Raw genomic sequence first — 22992 nt, 5'->3', positions numbered from 1 at the left:
GGGGGGGGGGGGGAGAGGAAGAGAAACCTCATCTTATATTCAAGTAGATACAGCATTCAGTTTATGACCAAAGCAAAAAAAAACAATTCAGCTATTGGAATGTTCAGTCAATTCCTAGAGTATTCATAAAATAAAAACAAAACAAAACAAAACAGAACAAGCTAGGCAAAAATAGTCAAAAGATATCGTATCATTAGTCCTTTAGTCATTATAGTTAAATGTACATCTTTTATTCAGATTCATAAAACAAAATCTAGTCTTGAGTGTCTTGACAGTACCTCTAAAAATTCATTATCATTTATTTCTACACTTGAGTTAAGGTTTTTAGCTAGAGTTAATAAGAGTCAGCAGGGCTGTAAAATAGGAGAGATTACCAGGAATAGCTAACAGACAGCAGTATTGCAGAAGAAAGGATAGCTTGAATGGTGAAACATGAAGATCATTAAAAAGGCTAGAGGAATGTTAAGACTTGTGGTGTGGAGAGAGATTACTAGGAATCAGGGATAATAAACCAAATGACTTTCTGAGCCCTGCCTGCATAGAAATGCCGCTGCCCCTCCCAGGCAGCTGGTTTTAGAGTTTGGATGGAGCAGAAATCAAAGCAGGGTGCAGCTGCATCACTGTGCCTCTCCTGGATCTGCCGCTTTAGGGATAGGGGAGTTTACTTTGTGTTTGGATGAAACAGATTCAGTTTTGCTTTGCAATTGGGTCAGCAGCAGTCTTTGTTCCTGTCCAGTGTATTTTTCAGGAACAGCTATAGCCTCTGTATCCACTGGCCTATATAATATAGAAACATCTAAAAATTTAGTATCTTTCTATTTAAGCTTCACCATCTAAGGCAATTTTTTCTTAAGTGCCCAAGCTGAGTTTTCAAAAGTGGTTCGGTCCACTGGCTCTAACTCAGTGAAGCCAGTGGGTCCCAACTGCGTACCTTTACTTGCTGAACGGTAGAGCTTCAGCTCCTAATTCACTGAGGCAATTTAAAAATGGGAGGATAAGGTATTCTTAAAATAAAAATGTTTTGTGATTATGAGGGTACTTGGAGGGAGGAAAATTATTCACATCCACCTCTAAAAATGGTTTAAAGGATTCTGTGGAAACATCCACGTATTGAAGATATCAGATTTAAGTACCAGCTAGATTTGTGTCTAACGACTTAATGTTGAAAGGATGTTCCTCCACTGTGGTCACGCTGAACAAAGTTGCCTTGCATTGCTTTTGAACCTCCAGTGCTCACTGAAGACTTTATAAGGTTCTGGCATTTAATACATGTGAGGGAGTAGTAAGGTCATCTCTCTCCATCCAAACCATTTGACACATTTTTAAGTGTAAGTGCTGTGTGCTTTTTTCTACTAATTTTCTCTTCATGTTAATTTTTTTTCATTGTGGTGCATTCTTCTTTGGACCAAGTTACCAACTGGGCTCAATCTTTTTTAAAAAGTGTCCACAAAATTGTTTAGTTTCCATAACATTTTCATATGAGCCTATTGTTGGGAAGAGGTATGGCATGTTGTTTCTGACGTGGGCGCTTGTCGAATAAGAGTCAAACTGGAGCCACACTTTTCATGGCCCTCAACTAGTTATAAGATTTGTTTGCTGAAGTCTTAGCTTCATGTGTGCATAGTCATGCATATTTCAAGGGCCCCTGGCAGATGTTAAATTTATTGCACAATGAATTACATGATAAAAGGTGCTAGAATGTGCAGGGAGCACCATGTGCCAGCACCTGTAAAACCCACATGGTGTAGTACTGCACTGCTTGCCTTTAAACTTGCTGGTGCATGTAAAGTCCTGGATTGAAATCCCCAGACATCAGGAGGGTGAGATGGGAACTGTAGCATCAGACACTAGTTCTGAACACTCTGCTTTCCATGGTCATGGTACCCTTTGAACATCCAGGTGTGTGGCAAACTGGTGATACTGAGCTCCCTGTGCATCAGCGGTTGTGATTGGGATTGAATAAATTTTTATCCCAAATTGCAAAGATCTTGAGTTCTGTCATGGCCATCTGGGATTCATGGTAAACCTTTCTCAGAGCCCAATCTGGTGACTAATTTAACGTTTCCCAAGGGTCAAAGGCATCTTTGTTTCTAACTCACTCCCTGCCTAGGATAACCTATTTTCTGGAGAATCTGTGTGTTTCAGTGAGGGAATGGTCACATATTTCAGAGACAAGATACCCTCTCTGCTACCCAGTCCTCTTTTAAAATGTATGTTCTTTGCTTCTAATATGAGCTTTGGCCATGAATTGGTTTCTCCACCTGACTTCTGTGGCAAGGCTTTTTCTTGTTCCAGGACATGTGTGACTTCTTTTGGAGCCAGTACTTGTGCCTTGCTGAGTGTTTGCCAGTGAGTGATAAAGAGGTGAAATCGCTTGAGATCCTAAATTCTCCTTCAAGGGTAAGCTGGCTGATAGTGGCACAATAAATTGTTAGATTACTGACATCTTTCAGCACTGAATCTAATACTGCTAATATAGCCTCTTTAGTTTGTCAGTAAAGTCAGGTGTGTTCTGCTTAGAGCTGTAATTACAGTTGTGCTGGAGCTTAGGTGGTGGATTTTCTTACTGTTCAAATTTTTGATTCAAAGTAGGGACTGGAAGGATTTCGGAATGTTTCCTGTGTACTACAGAGTTCCTGGGCCTATTATACTAGGAGAATTGCAGATGGGCTAAAATGGTGAAAAGCTTATAATGTATTTCTACTCCTTATACTTCTTTTACCCCACTGTAAGACTAAGTAGCGGTATAGGGCTCTCATCCTTTTTTTGGCTAGTAGGCCATACTAAGAAATGCAGTGCACACATGTTTTTGCAGTATAGCAACTTCCTTTGTCATCACAAAGAAACTTATAGCTGCCAGAGCTGGGATCAGAAGCAAAGGCAATCAACACCTGTGTTTTACTTTATTTGTGAGGACTGAACCTGGGACCTCTGGATAGAAAAGCACAGATAGAAAAGAAAGGTGTAGGCACAGCTCTTAGATGGTTTGTATTCTTGTTTTTACTGTTCAAGGGTAACTCAGCAATACCAAATCATCTGCAAAGACCAGAGCCTTTTCAGGCATTGTCATTAAAGGATCAGGAATTAGTTTGAAGGTTAAAGCAGGATGTGGCTCATGTTGCTTGAATCTTGGTTTTGACTGGGCGCAGGAGACCAGGATGTGAGGAGTTCCAGTAAGGGTTGGTCGTCTTCAGCAGCCACATGATGTCATCATGGGATAATGAGTCAGAGCCAAAGTGACCGTATGTAAAAATGACTCTGAGGTTTTCGTGAGATTTCTTAGCTTTCTCTACAGGATATAGGATTTTCAGGTTTTCTGAGTAGCTAAATGCTACAGTAAACCCACATGCTATCTCAGGCAGTTAATGCATTTCATCACCCTGCTCATCAGCTGCCTTGAAAATAGCCACAGCACAATGGATTCAGTCATGACTGGTTGCCAGTTCCCCTAGATGCCTGAGTTCTATTTGTCTGTCTGCCTGAAGTGACTTTGTGCAGTTATCTGTGAAATTGGTGATAAATGATAGTTAACTCTTAAAATACAAATACAAAACCTTCCTATAAAAAGAGTCATGAGAAATGAAGGCAATCACTGAAAGAGTGAAAAATGAAGTGAAGAATGACAATCAATGAAAGAGCTGGGACTAGAGTTCAGGGTTCTACAGTTGAGTGCAATGTCCACTTGGATGCAGGACAATAGGGTTGAGGAGCCTCTCCCCTTTTCTGATTTTTTTTGCTTCATAACAGTGCCAGAAAGATTATACCTTTTCACATCTTCATGACACTGGCTGCATCAGGAACCAGAACCTCAACGAATTCCTGGGAGCTGGTAACAGTGATGGAGTTCTCAGAGGCCTGCATAACTGTGGCGAAGTCCACATCAGAAAGAATTAAAATCTTCTCTGGACTGATACTTTGCATATACCTCTTAGTTAGTAGCAAACACAGATTCTGCTAGTAAGCCTAAAAGACAGAGGGAAGGCACTGGCTGTGAGTAAAATGCTGCACATCTTATTAGTGTCTTTTTTTTTCTTGCCATATGATTTGATTTTCAAGTTAATGTTTTTCTTACTCTTTTTGATGAGACTTCTTCAGCTGTTGAGTATAATTAACTCTCCATCTATAAAATTATGTAAAATATAATTAATAGTTTGACTTAAAATGCAGAGGAGGAGAGTAAACTTATTTTTACTATGGGGAAAAATAGGCAGCTAATTTTGTGGCTTTTTAACTGCATGTAAATTATCCATGGTATTGAGATGATACTTTTTTTGGCAATGTGTTTTAGATGCAAAAGCAATAATAAAAGAGAGAGCTATCTGATTAAAAAGAATAAACTCAACAGTTTTGACAGTTTTATTAATTCTCCTTGGTTGTGTCTGCTCTGGAGCTTCAACTTTAGTCTTAATAATTTACTTCATGCATGGAGGGAGCTGTTGCAATGGCCCTGGGAAGTTGGGTGATTAAAATGGAAATTGAGAACATAATGGCAGAGGAATGTTAACTTTCAGTAAGTCAACAAATTCCATGGCTTGTTTTCAAGAGTCACAGTAAAAAATATGCATATTTAAATACCATGCAGTAGACTGGCAAACATTTCATTGTTGCATTTTAGACTGTCAGAATGATATGCATGAATATTAATTGGGCATTTTCTAATATTAGAAACTTTCAACTCTTGGATTACATTCTAGTATTTCATCAAAGAATTCTTTTGAAAATACTTGGTATATGAGAGAAAAAAACAGCCTGACCTCAGCCTCAACAATATAAGTTTCCATCTTCTGGCTGAAAAGGCATGCAAGATTTTTTTTTTCCTTCTCTTAAAATCATATGCATATGAAAAAAAATAATTTAGGGCTCTAGTGAATGTTGTAACTTTTGGTCAAATATCTAGAAACATGGATCAAGCCCTTTTTAAGGAGAACAAAGGGTAAAGCAATAACTGCCAGTCCTGAATTACGTTAAGTAGTTCAAAATAAAACACTTCTCAATAACGAGGGCCGTCACAAAGTGAATGCAACATACACATCCTATTTGGAAACCTCAAAATAGGGCTCTAGTATAGAATAGGCTTCGTGTTGTCCTTCTGCCTATGGTCATCCTCAGAGCAGTAGTTTTTTCATACTTCCTCTCACTAAAAAACATTTAGCAGTTATAGATTGCTTTTTTCTTATCCTGTTTCTGTAAGTAGTCTTTGTCATCACATGTAAGAAGGGAAGAAAAAGCACCAAGAAAATAATTTTGTCAAATTTTCTGTCCATTCCTATCAAAATTAGTTTGGCTTTTATAAACAATTGGTGTTATTTAATCAAGTTTGATTTTAGCAAAATAAAAAGTTATCAAAATGTAGTATTTAGAAAATCAAACTTTGAAAACAGTGATTTTTAAGGTAGGCTTTGGATAATAAAAATGGGAAAAATGACTCTTTTTAACAGCAGAGAAATTGCACTTTTAAGCAGCTGGAAACCTAGGATTACATTATACTATCCTACATGTATTGGGAATCGCAAGCGTCTCAAGAACTGTTTGATGCAGAGGCCAAAATAATAGCCAGTCTGAAGATTACAGGAATACATTTTATGAAAAAAATATGTTGAGAAATAATCCCCAATTTACATACATTTTTTTCATGGGCTAAAACCAATATTTATTCATCAAGTTGTTCAAAGTGGAAGATTTGGAGCAAGGATTTGGGGAAAAAAAGGTGCAAATTTAGAATTGAGCTCCTCAATACACAGCTTGGTGGAAAAACTTTAAGAACCATATTCCTGGAAAATATGGATTTCCATTAAAACTCAAAATGCTTCACATTTTGTTAATTTCTCACCAGAATTTCATGTTAAGAAGAAATTTTGTTTGGCAGGAGGAAGGGAGGTTTTGATAGTATAAAAAAAAAAAAAAAAGGACTGAAACCTTTTGATATATTTTACAAATGGTCTTTCATTTTTCTTGTGTTATAATGCAAAGTAAAAACAAAGCTGAAATTGGAATGACATTATCCCATTGAAAAAAATGTTTTTATGAGCCCCAAACATATCTATCCTTTTCAAATTTTCCCTGAAGGCAAATTTAGGAAACTTTCAGGTACCATTCTTATTTGAATTAAGCCTCCTTTCTTAAATTTGAAACACTTTATAGAACTGAGTTTGTACCCATGACTCCTAAATTGTATATACACCTCTGTGGGTGCTCTGTCCCAAAGAATGCTGTATGTTCAGCTTTCCCCATTGAACCCAGTGGAATTAGTTGTATAGATAAGCATTTGCAGAATCAGGAAATGACTGCTTTTCTCCTTTGTTCATAAAGATACTTTGATAATGAAATCTATTTTGAATGTTTGTTTTTAACTTCTCCAAATATTCATTTATTCCTAATGTTTACCTCAAGAAAGGTTGATGATTAATTTATTCCAAATTCCCTTTTTCTAATATGGTTAATCTTGAGCCTTGAAATAATTTGATGTGATATTTCCATCTGCCACTTTACCCAAAGCTTGTTGAAAACAGTAAAACAAATGGTTTAATGCTGCAAACAGAGTGAAAGTGAGCAGATTCCTTTAAGATTATAACCTTGAATTTCCTTTCATCAATCTTAGTGTAAACCTAGAGCCAACATAGTTTATACCAATAAGACTCCAATAAGCAAATGGAGTTGTTCAACCCATCAAGCACCACAAGGCTCCAGGGATTTTAGGTTTTTGATTTCAGTGCTGAGGACAAGGGGACTCTAAGAAAGCCCTAAAAAAAAAGGGCATTGGGAGAAATGCATTTTGTTTGTGAAGTCTGCAAACAGTGGATGGCTTCGTTGTGAATAACATGGAAGTAAGAGTAAGCAAGTGCCATTAGGGAGACATTAGAAGGGAGCAGAGTTTGGTATGAAGACTTATCAGCATACAGATCCCTAAAGACCAGGCAGGATAGTTTTGCTGTCACGCTGGAAACTGCAGCTGTTAAGGCTCATTATTAGCTCTAGCACAGAGTAGTTGAGCTTCTCTACCTGTCTGAGTGGGAGTTAGGGGATGGGAGATACGGTGAATGAAAATGGGGACCTAGTCTTAGATTTTGCCAGGTAAACCTTAGACACAAGCCAAAGCTTTTAGACGAAACCTGGACTGAGGATGGTTTTGTTTGGCTGGTTGGTTGGGGTTTTTTTCTTATATACTTACCAGGTAAGGCAAAATTCAGAAAGGGGATACATTTTAGACATTAATCATCTGTGGGCATACGGTATTGAGAGAGGAATGTAAGGACTGTGCCTGTTCTTCAACCAGTGCATGCTAGCAAAGTCACAGGAAGTGACCTGGACTGGGGTTGAATAATAAGAACCTGAGTGGTCCTTCTCATGGGCGGAAGTTAAGTTTCCTAAGTATTGGTCTTTAAATCTGGTCTTCCAGATTTTTTGCTTATATCTGTCAGAAACTGTATTTTTGAACAGTTCTAATACATTCGTGGTTAAAAAAAAAAAATTCCCTACATAACCAATTAGTCAAAGGCCTGTGTAAATGCTTGTGGTCTCTCTGAATATCGGTTTAGTTTTGCCTGAAAGCTAGACTTGAGCAACTTTGAATTGTATAATACACGAATGGGAAATGTAGCCTGAGAAGACGACTTCTTCCCATAGAATTTTTTATTCCTCTTGATAATATAGTTTTAAGGTTTCTGCCTGGATTGTGCATCTTTGTCCCAAACGTAATGTAAACTGAGAAAATCCATAGTGGACAGCATGGTATTTTCCATAAAATGCAACCTTGGAAGGTAATAAATGGTAACTCAGATATGGAAGATGTTCTGCTAAATATCACACCTTGGCAAATGGCTGAAACATGTCTCTTGGCACTGAAGGTGTCATGGAGCAGAGCCTGTTAGCCCTCTCATGATATTCATAGGTGATCATTGTTTAGTGATGAATATAAGGAATTCTGTACCCCTCAGGGGATGCCTCTCAGACAGCAACATAGCTTGTCATTATGGCGATGTAGTGTCGGCAGGCACAAATCATGATGCCGATGTTTTGTCGCCGTAGGGACAAGCTACCTCATTATAGCACATCGCTATGGCAATGTAGCATCTAAAAATAACCATGCACCATCATTTAGTACTTCCTTTTGTGTTTAGTACTGACCTTTTGTGTTACAAATTTGAACCTGTTTCCAATTGCTTGTATCTGTTTGTGTAATTTCTGTCCCTAGCTCAAGTGTCTGCATGTACCTCAGTTTGGCCACCTAGAGTAATGGTAGGCCCCCCAGAAGCAGTCTTAAGATGGAGGATCTGAATAGTTCTTTTCACTAAAGAGGGTAGATATCTTTTTCAAAAGTTGAATCGTGGCCTCTGCTTTAATCAATATAACTGTATGGTAAAGTTTCCTAAATACTAGATTTTAAGTGTGTGTGTGCACTTGAAAACCTGCAAATGACTTCCAGACTTCTTGCTTTTACTTATCAGAAACTTCTACTGTAACCCTTGTTTAGGCCAGTGTTTCTTTAATTTATAATATAAATTTATATTTTAATATTAATATTCTTATTCTCTACCTACATTATAGTGAATGAAGATGTCTCCAAGCTTCGGAAACATTTTGGCAAATGTCAAAATATTGTGCTCTCACTTTGTTTGAAAACACCCACCAGGTTAAGCTTATAAATCAGAGGATACAGTAGGCTTTCTGCATGGCATATTTTCTCTTTTACTGTATCTAATTATTTGCAGTTGGTAAGTTAAGACTGTTGGCCTTTCACCTTTGGCATGGAAATAATCTTAGCTGTTGGGTTAAACTAGACATTGCTTTTTAATTCCCTTGTTTTGCTAGGAACAGAAGGACTTTATTTCTTCAGATCATCCTCCAAACAAAAAAAGAAAGGTAGCAACTGTACTAGAACTGGTTCACTTAATAGTTGTTTTTGGTTTTTGGGAGGGGAGAGAGGAATGTGTGTGGCTTATTTAAAAGCTTTAAAAAAAAGTAATATGCTGCAAAACAAAAATATTAGTAACAGTTAAAGTGAGTGAAGGAACTTTTTGTACTGGGATTTCTAATAATGAAATTACTGCAGTAGATGGGAATGTTTTATGAAAAATCTATGAGCCCAGTCCTAAATTTGGTGCTCGTTAGTGTTCTGGTATTTGGTTGATTGTACTGCAGACTAATCTCATAAAAACAAGTTGGATAATTGCTGTAAGATTGCCCATGTGTAGCTGTATTCTAGCAAACAGCACTAGCTTTTTTGGAAGAAGGATTGCAAATCTTAAAGGGTGCTCTAACAGCTTCATTTCCATTTCTGAGGCTATAAGCAGATATAACCAAATAAAGTAGGTTGGCTGTGCCAGGTTGATCCACTTCATTGGGCAACATAGACATCATCTGTTTTCTTGCAGGATTGGGCCCCTGCTACTCCCAGGGCTTCAGAAGCCCAATCTTAAGAACACCTGCAAACAGGGATACCCTGGGTTCCCTGCTTGCAGATGTATAGCCCAGGAATCATCTGGCAGGGGATTCCCTGGGTGCATGCACGTGCTGCTGTGCCCAACTTGGGGCACACCTCTGCAGATGTTTATTCCATGGGCCACAAAGGATTGGGCCCCTGAAGCCCTAAAATCACCTACCTAGGATAGTTGGAGAGCACAGGCGGCTCTGAACTGCTTGTGCTCTCCCACCATAAAGCAAATAGATGTATGACACACAAGAGCGACACAATTTTATACCATCTGTCACAGCCACAAATTTTGGGCATTTGTGGTGCAACAAGGGTCAGGGACATCTGTTTGCTTGGCCTGTATGTCGCCATAAAAAATTACTACCGCCAAAGACAATGTCTGTTTTCAGCCTGAGATGCACAAAGCAGCAAGGAAATTATGGACCTGCAAAGCATCAAGGAGCTCCTACAGAGTGATTTCCCAGTAAAATTGTGGAAGCTAAGGATGCTTGCTTTTTGTTAAACCCCTGTAGTCTATCTGGCTTGAAATATCTGTGTAAAGAACACTATTTGGGAAAGTCTTTGTTCTACATTGATCTAGGACCTCAGTAGGTGTGTTTCTCCTGATGGTTTATAGTGCCCTTGCAAGGTATTTGTATAGCTTTATAGACCCTAGGATTTCCTAGAATACTACCTTAACAAGGATCAGGCTTTATTTTAATTGAGCTGAAGTGAGTATTTTGAAGTAATTGTATTTCAGGCTTTTAGTATAATAGCACCCTTAATTTCACAAACAATTCAGTTGTGTTTTTTGCTGAAACTGACTAAATATCCACCTTTCTTAGCTCACAGTTAAATTAATCAAAATGCCCATGTATTTTGCCTTTTAGCAAAAAAATGAATTGCATTTTTCATTCATTACACAAATGAAACCCAATTGTGGGGGAGAGGAGGGAGCAATTTGCTTAAAGCGAAAGTTAATTCTTGCAAACCTGAGACAGTCAGGTCTCCTGTTGTTTTCAGTGGGAACTTGACCTGGTGAGGGGCTGTAAGATTCAGCCTTTCAGCTCTTGTGATGAAAGGTTCCAAGTAATGTATTCAGAATTTTTTTTCCATGTTAAACTAATATGAGAAGCTTTTTCATTAATTGTTTCATAACACTTTTCCACTGGCTTGTAATAAAGTCAAAATGATATTTCTGATTTTGCAGCATTTTATAGTATTCAGAAGAATGACGCTTCTGTTAGAATAATTTAACATGGCTGCTCCTTATCCTGTCATCTGTGTGTATGTATGTGTGGCTTTTATAACTTTCTGAGCTTATTTCTCCATTTAAATCATTTTAAATAATTCTGAAGAAATAGAGGTGAGGCCTGTTTCAAAAGTCTATCCGATATTCAGTTTCCAGTATTCATAAGACTAAAAGTATTTCCTCCTAGTTCCTGGGGCATTTTAGCTGTTGAATTCTGCATAGCAAGGCATACATCTGACTTCAGAGCACACTGATTCACATACAAAAAGCCTTAAACCAGTTTTGCTATGATTGTCTAAGTGGAAAGCCAGCAATTAATAATTGGATTACAAAACAATGTATTTTCAAATGGTATTTAAATCTCTGCTGTCTGGCTGTATCCTGGTGTGTTGTGATGTGACTAGCTTTTGTTTTTATCACCTGGTTTCCACTTGGTATTGTTGAGGTGGATATATACTTTGTGTAGTGCTACAGGAAGGTGAAGTTTTTTCCTCTGGGGTTAATACTTACCAGCTTTTCATTCACTTCATTTATATGCGTCTCATGGATACTTGACTAATGTCATGTTTTTAAAAGCTATAAGCTCTTGAGCAATATGGAAGCTGGTAAATTACGGTGTCTGTCTTCTTTTTTTTCAGAGCAAAGAAAGAATTATGCACGGGACAGCGCCAGCAGTGTATCTGAAACTTCACAGTATCATGTGGAGGTAAAGAAAAAAAATTCTAATTAGAAAAATATCTCTTGTCATAACAAAAATATAGAGTAAAGTACAAGCTCATGTATATTTATTTTCTAATGGAGTTCGCCATAATATGCAATGATTTTCCCCCGAAGTTCTGAATATAAATCTGGAGAGATATAAATCATCTATAATGTGTCGTGTCACTTTCAAAATAAGATGCATTTAAATGTATCTGCAGTCTGGCAGTCATATCACATAGGGCTGTAGTTGTGTCAGATTCCATAAGCTGAGCAGAGTTAAACTAGTCATTATGGGCATTTATACACATCCCTTTGGGTCCCACGATATGCTGGAGATCCACCGCTTTGGAGTGGCAGTTGTATAAGCAGCAAAATGGGCATCAATGCTGAGAAAATGGCACTGATGCCCATTTAGAATTAAAGCACCTTTGAAGTGTTTTATTTTAAAAGCTCGCCACTGCCATTTTCTCAGCGCTGACACACATTCTGCTGCTTATACAGCTACAAGTGTCGCAGTGCTGGGTGCTTTGTATGTGAAGGTCTCTGCAAAATGCAAGTGCATCAGGAAGTGTTGTTCATAATTCAGTAGGTGATGCTCTTCTTTTTTTGAACCTGCCTTCCACTAGTGCTGATGGATAGAATTGAGAAAGTATGCACTTTTGGAACCTCATAATAGATGTTGTCTAAAATGGAGGCTTTGACTCATTATAACCCTATAAGATCCTCAAGCTGTTATCAGGAAAGCAGGGATGTTAACCCTAAGACCATGACTGGATTCCAGTGTAATTAATTACATTGTGCTTAACTACCCCCTAGGTGGAACTGCAGAATATATGGCTTAATTCCTGTCTTAAACTCTTCTGCAGAGTCTTAAACTCTACTTTTATATTGTTGTCGTTTTTCAACTCAACAGGTAGGTCAAATTAAATTATATAGGGAATTAAGTCCTAGATGATTCTATATATTATTTTTAAAGGACTTTATAATCCACTGAACAATAAAGCCATCTAAAATAGAATGCATCATATTATAACCTTAATTTGACCTGGCAGGAAAAAAAAAATCTGGCAACTAAATATCCTTGTAATAGACTTATAAAGCGTGGTGCTGCAAATGCCACATGTTTACCATTCCTCATTGTTCAGCTTTAAATTCAGACCCTGTGGAAGCTGGTTCATGTCTCATCATTCTCTAGCCCGGTCTTGCATCTGTTCCTGTAATACTCAGCTTGCAAGGAAATGCTTAAACGCTTTTAACTGCCTATGTGTTTTTTGCCTCATTTAATTTCTAAAATGAGGTGTCGGTACTCTCGTGACATAAATATTAAAATTGTATTTGATGTGACAAACTTTCTAAGGTGAACAGTCAAAATCTAATTGCTAAATTCCATTTTACCTTTTAATTTTTTTAATTCAGTTTCTTTTTCATCTCTGTAATAATGTTATTTGTTCATATGCAGCTGTATCTGCTGTCTTGCTTATACAGTTAAATGTGGCATTATACTGCATTTGCTGGAAGCCCACTTAATTCCTTTAAAACAAAATCAAGTGATTTAAAAGCTTGATCTATACAGGCTTAGCCATAAATACAGTTCAGATTGATGAGTAGGCTTGAACATTTGGATCAGAATGTAAAACTGGTATGTTTATGGGCAACCTTGAATTGTTGATGTTTTTATGCCACAGAAGGATGATCAGTCCAAGCTCCCGTATCGGCATATAAAGCCAAAGTTGCATCTCAGATTCTGTATGGCACTGAAGTACGGGGCTATGCCTCCAGTAATGATGTAGACACACCTCGGAATAAGTTTTTCAGGGTTCTTCTGGGTCTTTCTTCCTTAAGTTCCGCATCCTTTTTAAGATTTGGAGACAGGATTAGATTCCACTGTAACTGATATTATTATTATTAGAATGGCTGGATTCTGGTTTCAAATCCTGCCTCTTCTATTGTCATGCTTGCTCAAATTGTTCTATATAGAAGACATCAATAATCCCCCTTCTCTTCAGTCTCCCTAGCTAGCTTTTCTTTCCTGCACTTCTGCATTTTCCAGGATGGGACACTATGTAAAGACAATGAAAGACTCTTCTTCCCCCTAGAAAAGGTCTGGGTTTTCCAGAGGTTCCAAGATATTGCCAGGCAGAACAACTTTGCAGTGGCCAGGGCTATTTGCATCACCCCTCTATATAGTCTTTGGAAATTGGATTGGGGAGAGAAAGGTATTTACCACTGGATCTCAATAATAATGGCGAGCCTCTTTGACTAGACTTGGGACTGAACAGGTGCCCGCAGCTGTTTTAGCTGGACGTAGACTTTCTATTTCAAGGGCTAAAAGTTGTTGTCCAGCCTATCTAGGAATTTTGGAAGACACTATCCATTTTGTTTTAGAATATCCTTTATATAATGACATAAGGAGAAAGTATTTATCACTGTTCTTGCAGAAATTGACATACTTCTCAAATAGAGAGAAATTAATATGGCTTCTCCAGCAAACAGGTCCATATTTAGTAAACTGTCTTGCAATTCTTGCTTATAAGGTTGAAGCCATCAAAGCTAAACATCCTTTTCTGTTGATATGACCAATAAACTTTATTACTATATTTGTTTTTTACTGTGTTAATTGTGGACCTATGCACAACATTTTTATAGATTTATGATCTGATTTATCACCGTATTTGTACTTGATTATGTTAATTCTTGTAGTAGGAATAATGTTTTTATAATGGTTGACCCTATTTTATTATTCTATTTGCATTTTTGTTTAAATTTATATTATGGTTGTATGTTGTGTTGTTTTCGGGAGCATGGCTTTCAGCCAGATTCCTTAAAAAATTGAATTGAAATTGAATTGAATTGATGTTTTTAAGTATCAGAATCATAATTGCAGGGGAAGCTGAATGGGGAAATGGCAATAAGATAGCATTTCCTCTTTAGCTGGATGATTTAAAATTAAAATGTAGTCCAAGCTGGAAGTGCACAAAAACATTTACAATATTAACATGTATTTTGTGGCTTCTGTGAAACAAGTGAGTGGTCTATCCAGAAAGTATTTCTGTCAGAAACAAGTACAGATCATCATTACCCTCAGCGTGCTAGTTGGCAGCTTGAGCAGTAATCTGAGGACCCTCCTCATCAGGGTTGAGGAAAATTGACGGGGTTATAGGGCAGCCTCCCCTGATGCTAGCTGGACCCTCATTCTCCAGCACTGCTGGCCTGTCACTTCCTGAAAGTTAAATTAATGTTCTGAAATTTAATCCCAGTTGTGATTCCTGAAAAAGGTTAGACTATCCCAGTGTAGTCTGCCTGTTAATAAAATGATAGAGGATGACAACTCATGACTTTGAGTAGTCAGTTGATTTGTTTATGTGATGTCATTTTATAAATAAACTCCATTTTAAATTCTTTTTTATCTATTTCAAGGCAGCATAAATGTTGTGAATACTTTGTCTTGGGAAATGATATGTGCATTTTTTTTTTTTTTTTTGCCCCTCATTTCTCAATTGTCAGCATTTGACCACTTTTGTTTTGGACCGAAAAGAGGCTATGATTACAGTAGATGATGGAATAAGAAAGCTGAAATTGCTAGATGCCAAGGGCAAAGTGTGGACTCAAGATATGATTCTTCAAGTGGATGAGAAAGCTGTCAGTTTGGTGGATTTAGAATCAAAGGTAAGAGCTGCAAGTGGCAGCCTGATTTTTCTAAGAAGGAAAAGAAAAGATAGCAGCAGTGAAAATGGCATGTATAAGTTCGGGGATTTTACTTACTGCTTTGTAACTTCAACTGTGTGTGTAACCAGAGTAGATTTTTACAGCTACAGATATGGAATTTTTTATATGGGCATAGTTTTGGGAGACCAAAATGCAGTTTTTTTTCTTCATGCAGAATGAACTTGAGAATTTTCCTCTGAGCACAATTCAGCATTGCCAAGCCGTGATGAACGCATGCAATTACAATTCCATTCTTGCGTTAGTATGCAAGGAACCAACCCAAAACAAGCCAGATCTTCATCTTTTCCAATGTGATGAAGTTAAGGTAAGGCAAGAAGAGAACCACTTCAGATTATTTTGACTTTTATGATTTTCTGAACTGCTAAAGACAAGAGGAAAGTAGTCAGGGATATTTCCTCAAAAAAAAAAAAAGTTTGTTTTGTTCATTTATTCAGTTGACTGTTTCAGCTGTAATGCATTTATGATACTAATTCTTCATAGTATCATTCCGGTTCTTCAGAGTAATGCATTTATAATACTAATTCTTTTATGTCTGTTTTGCAAGAGTAATGGCATCTTAGTCACTTGAAACCTTAATAAAATAGATATATGCAATTTGCAAAGATTGCAAGATTTAAGATTTAGTTTAGGCTTGCAGTCTACTGAGGATCTATTGGGTATGCATGTAGTATGCAACTTATAAGGAAGGAGATATAAGATAATTTAAGAGAGAAGTGAAAATGTTTAGAGCCTGATGAGAAATCCATCTGTTTTTAAATCTATTTTCTTATCTGCTGTTTTGTCATTGAGCAATTAAGTCTCTTCTACAGACATACTAATATAGATGCACTGAACACATACTCTGTGTGGGAAATCAGATTGTTTAGCGTTGAGCCAAACTTCTAGTCACCCAAAGGTGCACAAGTTAACAAACTATTCCCAGAATAACCAAGTACTAAGTGACTGCACAGTAACCGGTATTACTGTGCAGTAGCATCCCCACACAGTTTTTTTTCCTGATGCTACTGCACAGTAGTGTTGTGTCATGGTTAGTGCCCTGCAACGCTACTGTGCAGTAGAGTCTCACGTAGATGCGGCCAGTGAGCAATAGCGTTTTCTGCTCAAAACTAGGAGGGGGTAAGGAAGTAAGGGGACTATTCAGTAAAAATAACAGAACTGGAAATAGAAGATAATTTATTTGCTTCAAATTAAAGATTTTCTTTCAACATTTTAGAGTAAAAATACTCCTTGACCATACTACTTTATTTCTAGGTTGTGTGTCTTAATTTATGCTTGTGAAGCTCTATAATTTGTACTGCTGCTTCAAATCCTGATAAATAAATTTTATGGGGTTTTTTAAATGTTTTTTCACAGTAAGTTATAGTCATGCTATTAGATCTCTTTTTTACTTTAATCATGTAGTACAGTTTCTTGCAATGAAACGTTTGAAATTGGTCCAGGGATAATGATGTGAAGTTTGCTGGTTAATTCTGTGACTAATCACAGAAAATTTTTAATTCTTCGGCACTTTGGGAACTTTGGGATTATTTCATGTTGTAGTCTGCTAGAAGATTATAATTGGGGGTACGAAGCTGAAGTCTCTACTTGGAATCAGGCAGGTCTTAAACCTAGCTCGCCACATCCCAAATAAATATTCTCACACTAGAGTCCAGTAAGCTTAACTCTATAGCTAAGAGGCACTTCCTTCACATATTGGAGACCTAGGTTCAGATATCTGCCCTGAATCAAGCAATCTGTTATTTCTTCTGTCCTAGATAAGTCTCAGTCTTGGATGGGTGTCGCACTCAAATTTTGATTAGCAATTATATCCTGGAATATTCCAACTCTGTTTATGTGCACTCAATGTTCAGTTAATGGTAAAGCCAATGCATTCCTTCTCCTCTTCATTTTTTTTAACTTTGTCTTCGCAGTCTCTTCCTTCAGACAACAAACAAACCTTCCCCCTTTCCCCTTCCACTTATTAATCAGTCCAATGCAAATACTATCAACCCAATTCACTTTATATATATAAATATATATATATATTTTAAATACTCAAAAACTACTTCCATGTTTATCTGCATATTTTATTTTGAATCTAAACTACTTCTACCTCCATGCTTGGAAACAGAAGAATGTCACAAAATCAAAGGAAACACTTATGATGAGATATAAAATCAGTAACTTCTGCTTCTGTCAAATGACTGACATGCTCCCCCACTCAGTTACCTATCCACTCCTTACCACAAGTAGTTCTGGGTATCACTGGGCCTTGCATAGTGACCTGGAGACCAGTGAATTTGGGCTTTGGCAAAATGACGCTGAAATTGAATTTCACAGTTGAAGGCCCATCCTACATCTTAAAGGAAACCATGACCTATTTAATGCAAAGGCTATTAAATGTATTATATGTGTTTCTGGATTTTATTATGAATCCTCCTTTTGGAGGTAGAGTACAGTGCACTGCTAGCTAGGCAGCAGAGGGCAAAAAATGAATCTTCTTGCAAGCCAAGAGAAATTAGGGAGTGTCTCTCAAGAGTGACAAATGTTCCCTATCATTAAGAAGTTACGTTTCTGCTCTTTAATGTTGCTGCTATTTATTTAGTAGTGTATAATGCCTTTCACTAACTCACTGAAATGCTTGATAAACTTTAACATATCACGATGAAAAAAATACTGCACAAGAAATCATTGTTGACTTGAGATAATTACAGCTGTTTAGGAAAGTTTCAGCTCTGAAATACGTGCACATCAAATGATATTTTTGGGGACTGGAACACTGACAGAATGTCAGCACCAAGGCAACAGCATTGTGGTGCTTCCATCTTTAATCGAAATTAGTTCATCCCTAAGGTTTTTTAAGGAAGTAATTCATACAAGTGATCCAAGGATGTAAATATGTTTCAGAAACAAGCAGCAGATTTATTTAATCCTGTCTGTTTAGCTTAGTTAATGAATCGTATGTCTTATAGTAAGGTAACATCCGCTTCTGTTGTTGCAGGCTAGCCTTATTCATGAAGACATTGAAAGTGCAATCAGTGACAGCAAAAGTGGGAAGCAAAAGAAGAGACTTGAAACGCTCAGGTGAAGTTCAACTTCTTGGGAATATCTGGAACTGTCTAGAAATAGTCATTCAAAATTTTCCTTTCCCTTTCTCTTACTCCACTTTCTGCTTTTATTGTTCTGTCTGAGTTTGAAATAATCAGGAATAAATTAGGTGCAGCAGCCTGGCTTCTTTCTCTCTGTCTCTGATTTAGCAACCTGTGGTCAGAAAGTCCTCCTCCTTCCTCTCAGGTGTCTAGCTCAGCTTGGAGATTACCACAACTCCCTCTATTGGGTGAGGTGGAAAAGACTGGGGGGTGGAGTGGGAAGCAGAGTGTAATGGGTTCAGCCAAGAGTAACACAGAAGTAAGAGGTAACTCATGGGGGTTAAGAAATGACTGAGATTTTCAAAGATATAAATGTGATTCAGTGGAAGTTTATCTTTTGAATTTTTGAAAATCTCTATCAAAGATGCTTCCCTTTTCAGAGAAGTTGTCCTCTGTAAATCCCAAAGCACTGTACAAAGGTTACTAAGGATAAATTTCAGCATTCCACAAGCTGTGGGGAGGAGAGAGAGAGTAAATTAACTAGAGAAGTTAATGATCTGGTCAATGGGGGAGCAGCACATCTTCAAAGTTTCAAAGACATTTATCATACAAGTGCATAAGCTTAAAGTTAAGAGGATAGATTAGTGCTTGCAGGACTGGGGCTGAAAACTAGCATTTGCAAGCAAGTAGAGCAATGAAGAGATAACATAGAAGAACCGGAACATGCTGGACATGGTAGGAAGTTGAAGTAGTGGTATTTTATTTTAAAAAATACAAATCCATGTATCTGAGGAATACATCTGAAATGTATCACTGTATTATAAAACCCCAAAACTGTAAGGATGTAAGAGGTTGAAGGTCAAAAGTCCATAACAGGTCAGAGCTTGCAATTCACTGTGGCATCATGTTGCACTTAAAACTGAATTTCTAATGCAGTGCTTTATGAATTGACACACTTGGTTGATGAATAGCAGAAAGGCTTGCTTTAGCAACTACCAGCAAGTTACAAAACTAAATGACAGAAAATACTCTTTCCCAATATAAAATAAGCTATTAGTCCTTAGTATTATCTTAGCTGCACTGAGATATTTACCCAATGCAGGCAGGAAGCAGTTCTTGTACAGCCTCAAAGTGTGGGTCCTTCAGTTGTTCACTGGGTGGGAGGATGGCTTCTGGTCTGGACTGCACACAACTTGCTGAGAAATCTGCTTAGTTTTTATACTGTTTCTTCGAAGCATTTTTCTTGATGGTTGGCCAATTAAAGTCTGAACAAAGCAGGGAGGAAAAGGTTGATCATCATATCGTAGCTGTTAATTGCCTGGCTCTTATTTTTGATTGTCTAGGTGTAAAGACTGCGTTTCTGCAGCCTCTGTAATTATAGGTCTATCACAGATGATGGGCCTTGAGTGTCAGAGGATACTCAGGGGTGTCACCAAACTTGTTTTGGGGTATTTGTTTATCAATGGGGTACATTTGCAGTAGCTCATAACTTCAGACATATACTGAATGGTTCAGACATTTTTAACATCTTAGAGTGACTTTGGATGTCTGTTTTGAAAAATGTGAGGATGTCACATGCAGAACATCCTTCCTATATTCAATGTACCTTTTACAGGTTTTTTTTTTGAGATACATATTTAGTCTCTTGTTTTCTTTAGCTGCTAGGTCAATTGAAATGCATATGCAGTTTCCTTGACTTCCTGGCTCAGCCTTTCTTTAAAGGGCTTTTTTAGGTACACACATGTGATGAGCGCATCAGGACTCTGCCAACAATTTTAACCACTTCTATTATTTTATGGCATGGGTCTGGTATTAGGTACCGCAAGCACTCCACTGTCTCAATGTCTAATGGGTTGCAAGCCATTAGCGGTGTTTAATTTTCTTGTGGCAGTCTTGTTCCATTCTTGCCCCAGCCACTGTTCTGTATTTTTATGCAAGAGGCTGTGTCCAAGCTTTCACACTTTTCCTATGCAGCACATTGCATCAGTAGGATACAGAGGCCCCCTCTGCACTTACAGGTAAAGATGCCATGGGATCTAATGCATGATCTACACAGTGCTGCCTCCTGTCATGCCATATGTGCATGGCAGGAGGTGTGGTTGTGGGATCATGCATTAGAGATCATCCTGATCCTGGGCTTCCCCTGCACCAGCAAGAAGCAGGCTCCTGCAGTTGGGAGCTTCTTCTACTGATGTGACTGCCAGCTGCAAGTACTGTGCACAGCTGGGGCTGAGTCCCACAGCTGCAGAGGCTCTCAACTTTGGCTGCACCTGGGGTGCAGCCAGGACCAAGAGTCCTGTCAGCTGTGGGATTCTCAGCTCTGGCAGCTGTGGGTTGCTGCTGCAATCTTATAGCCCCTGCAGGACATGGAATATCCTGTGGCTAGGAAATTGTAATGGCCAGGAGATTTGTAGCTGCGATCTCCGAGCCATTGCATGGAGCACCTGCACAGCTGGGAGATTGCAGCAGCTGTGGTCTCCCAGCCAGACTGCCTACATGTTCAAATTAAAGATAGATAGAAACGAGCTGTAAAGTTATTACACATTTTCAAGCAATAACTTTAGTTGGACCTTTTTAAGGTGCCATAGTTAATTTTGGACAAGGTTCTTTGGGTGAATCCAATATCTTTTATTAGACCAACTTAAATAGTTGGAGAAAAAATGTTAGCAAGCTTTTGGGTTTAAAAACCCTTTGTCGAGCTGAAGAAGTCTCTGCAGTTGGTGTGTACTCTTCATGGATGGAATGAATAGTTATCTTGTGGAATAGTTAATTTCCATATGTAGCCAGTCTAAATTTATTGTGCAGTTAACAAGGTAATTAATAATAGATACAACTTATGGAGGAGGCCAGAGAAAAATGTGAGAGTTCTCTCTGTAGGTGGTTCAGATTTTGATTATTCTTGAGCTATTTTTATTCAGCCTTGTTATCATGTTTATAAAAACACATTGACAAATTGGAGGAAATATGATGAATAACAAAAAAGAATTGGCAGGTGACTGGGGAAGTAGCTTCTAGGGAAAAGAAGCAGTGCTTAATTTATTGGCTATAGAGAAACAAAATAAAATATGTATGTGAATATTTGAGTGGTGTAAATGACATGAAAATCAAAAGGGAAAAATTTTAAGGTTATGATTTGACTGCCAAAGTCTGTGGGAGGTTTTGTGGTTCCTCCCCCCCCCACCAATATATTTGATGGCAGTCTTCCAGGAAAAATGATGAAAGACCCTTTGCTTTTAGTGTTTAATACTGTACTGTGAAAACAGACATGAATTTACAAGAAGATGGATTCAGCTAAATGTTAGAAATGCTTTGAGTGTTTTTGGTCTCTGGCTCTAAATTCAGTCATCCTTCTTTATCACTTGAGGTTTAAAAATGGTCAACACCCTGTATGAATTAGGACATTTATCAGTCAATTTGTGATGCTTAAGATCACTCTCCATTCAAGAGTTCTAGACAAAGTGAAGTCTAGATTGAAGTCTGCATTTGATGTTAGGCATGAGCACCAAAATGTCAAGCTACCAAGCTTCTCTCCTAGACTGTTCTGTAGGCTGGTTTAATAGCCCTATAGAACAGGAGTGTCAGATTCATCTGGCCCCACTGGTGGAATGAAAGTCAGTGGGCCAGTCTGGTTTGGGTTGGGACATGCACTGAAGCCAGTATGCAGGGCTGGATTGGTGGAGCACTGCACGCAGACTGAGCCCTGGGCTTGGGCCTGCATGTAGGTTTGAAATGGCCACATGCACTGCATGCACTACAGGGCAAGTGCTGCAGAGAGCTGTGCTGGGCCAGCCCTGCACAGTGGCTCCAGTGCTGCCCAGTCTGGACTGGACCTGGAGCCAGCACTCGGGGCCAGTCTGGCACAGGCACTACATGCAACGTGTACCCTGGAGCAAACCCCTGTGCTGCATGTAGCATCCACAGTGCCAGTTCAGCCCATACGCCAGACCTGTTCTGCATAGTGCATGCATTGTGCTGGATTGGTCTGAGATCAACAGTTCTGATCATAGGGCTCAACAGGCAGTATGTTTAACACCCTGTTATAGAAGCATTATCATTCCTGTTAAATTCTCCATGTAAGACAAAAGAACAGGGTTTGTTTTTTGATTTATTTGCACACAAAGCATATCTGCTATGCGTTTAACAGTGCCTGGTGCTCCTACAGAGGCTTCATAAAAAGTCCTCTTCCAAGTACATTCACCTTTTTTTATATGTACTGCTGGCTCATTAAGGCTTACAAAGAGCAGTGTGTGATGCATACAAGTCTTTACTGTACAGTTCACTTGTCTTTTCCAATAATAATGCTTTAGAAAGGAGAGAATTTTTGCTTCAGGCTTCACTTCTTTTTTATCTCCTATTTTCCCTAGGATGATTTCCAAAGCTGACAGTGCTATTCCTCCACCCCCAAGAGCTCCTGCTCCTGTTCCCCCAGGTACTGTTACTCAGGTGGATGTTAGAAGTCGAGTGGCAGCCTGGTCAGCTTGGGCAGCTGAACAAGGAGACTGTGAGTATTTCTGAGAATTAACTGTATTGGGAGATGAGTGATAGACAATGTTCTGGGCAACGTATTTCTATAATGCCAGCTAAAAAGAATAACTGAGAAGTAGTATTTTAATAGAGTTTAAAAAATGAAGCTGAAGGTAGGAAAAATTCATGAGGGTCATGTTCTCCATCCCCAAAAAAGATAGGGAAGGGTTCTTCCCTCCAGCATATTTCCCTCTGGTTTGTTCAGTTTAGGTTTATGCCCCAGGTCATCGCCGCTTCCCTGGAGAGGCAATTCTATGTTCTAAACGCTTTGGCTGTCAGAACCAGAGTAGAGAGGTTCACCTTAGCTTTTC

General features: G+C 38.3%; 1 protein-coding gene across 4 annotated transcripts in view; it reads left to right on the top strand.

The window, feature by feature from the left end:
* Positions 1-22992, top strand: part of EPS8 (epidermal growth factor receptor pathway substrate 8) — a 104187-nt gene that overhangs the window by 21031 nt on the left and 60164 nt on the right. For 2 of the 4 annotated variants that reach the window (XM_019515592.1, XM_019515590.1), the window contains exons 4-9: positions 8809-8859; positions 11300-11367; positions 14868-15029; positions 15244-15393; positions 18070-18152; positions 22522-22658. In XM_019515592.1, the coding sequence (XP_019371137.1) occupies positions 8809-8859; positions 11300-11367; positions 14868-15029; positions 15244-15393; positions 18070-18152; positions 22522-22658 (651 nt within the window). The remainder of the gene's footprint in view (positions 1-8808; positions 8860-11299; positions 11368-14867; positions 15030-15243; positions 15394-18069; positions 18153-22521; positions 22659-22992) is intronic. The other 2 variants (XM_019515593.1, XM_019515591.1) reach the window with 1 other exon arrangement.

The sequence above is a fragment of the Gavialis gangeticus genome, unplaced genomic scaffold (assembly GCF_001723915.1).
Source record: "Gavialis gangeticus isolate Ggan-Ray unplaced genomic scaffold, GavGan_comp1, whole genome shotgun sequence".
Classification (NCBI taxonomy): Eukaryota; Metazoa; Chordata; order Crocodylia; family Gavialidae; genus Gavialis; species Gavialis gangeticus.
The sequence above is the reverse complement of the archived record's forward strand: the minus strand, read 5'-3'. Positions and strand labels throughout refer to the sequence as shown.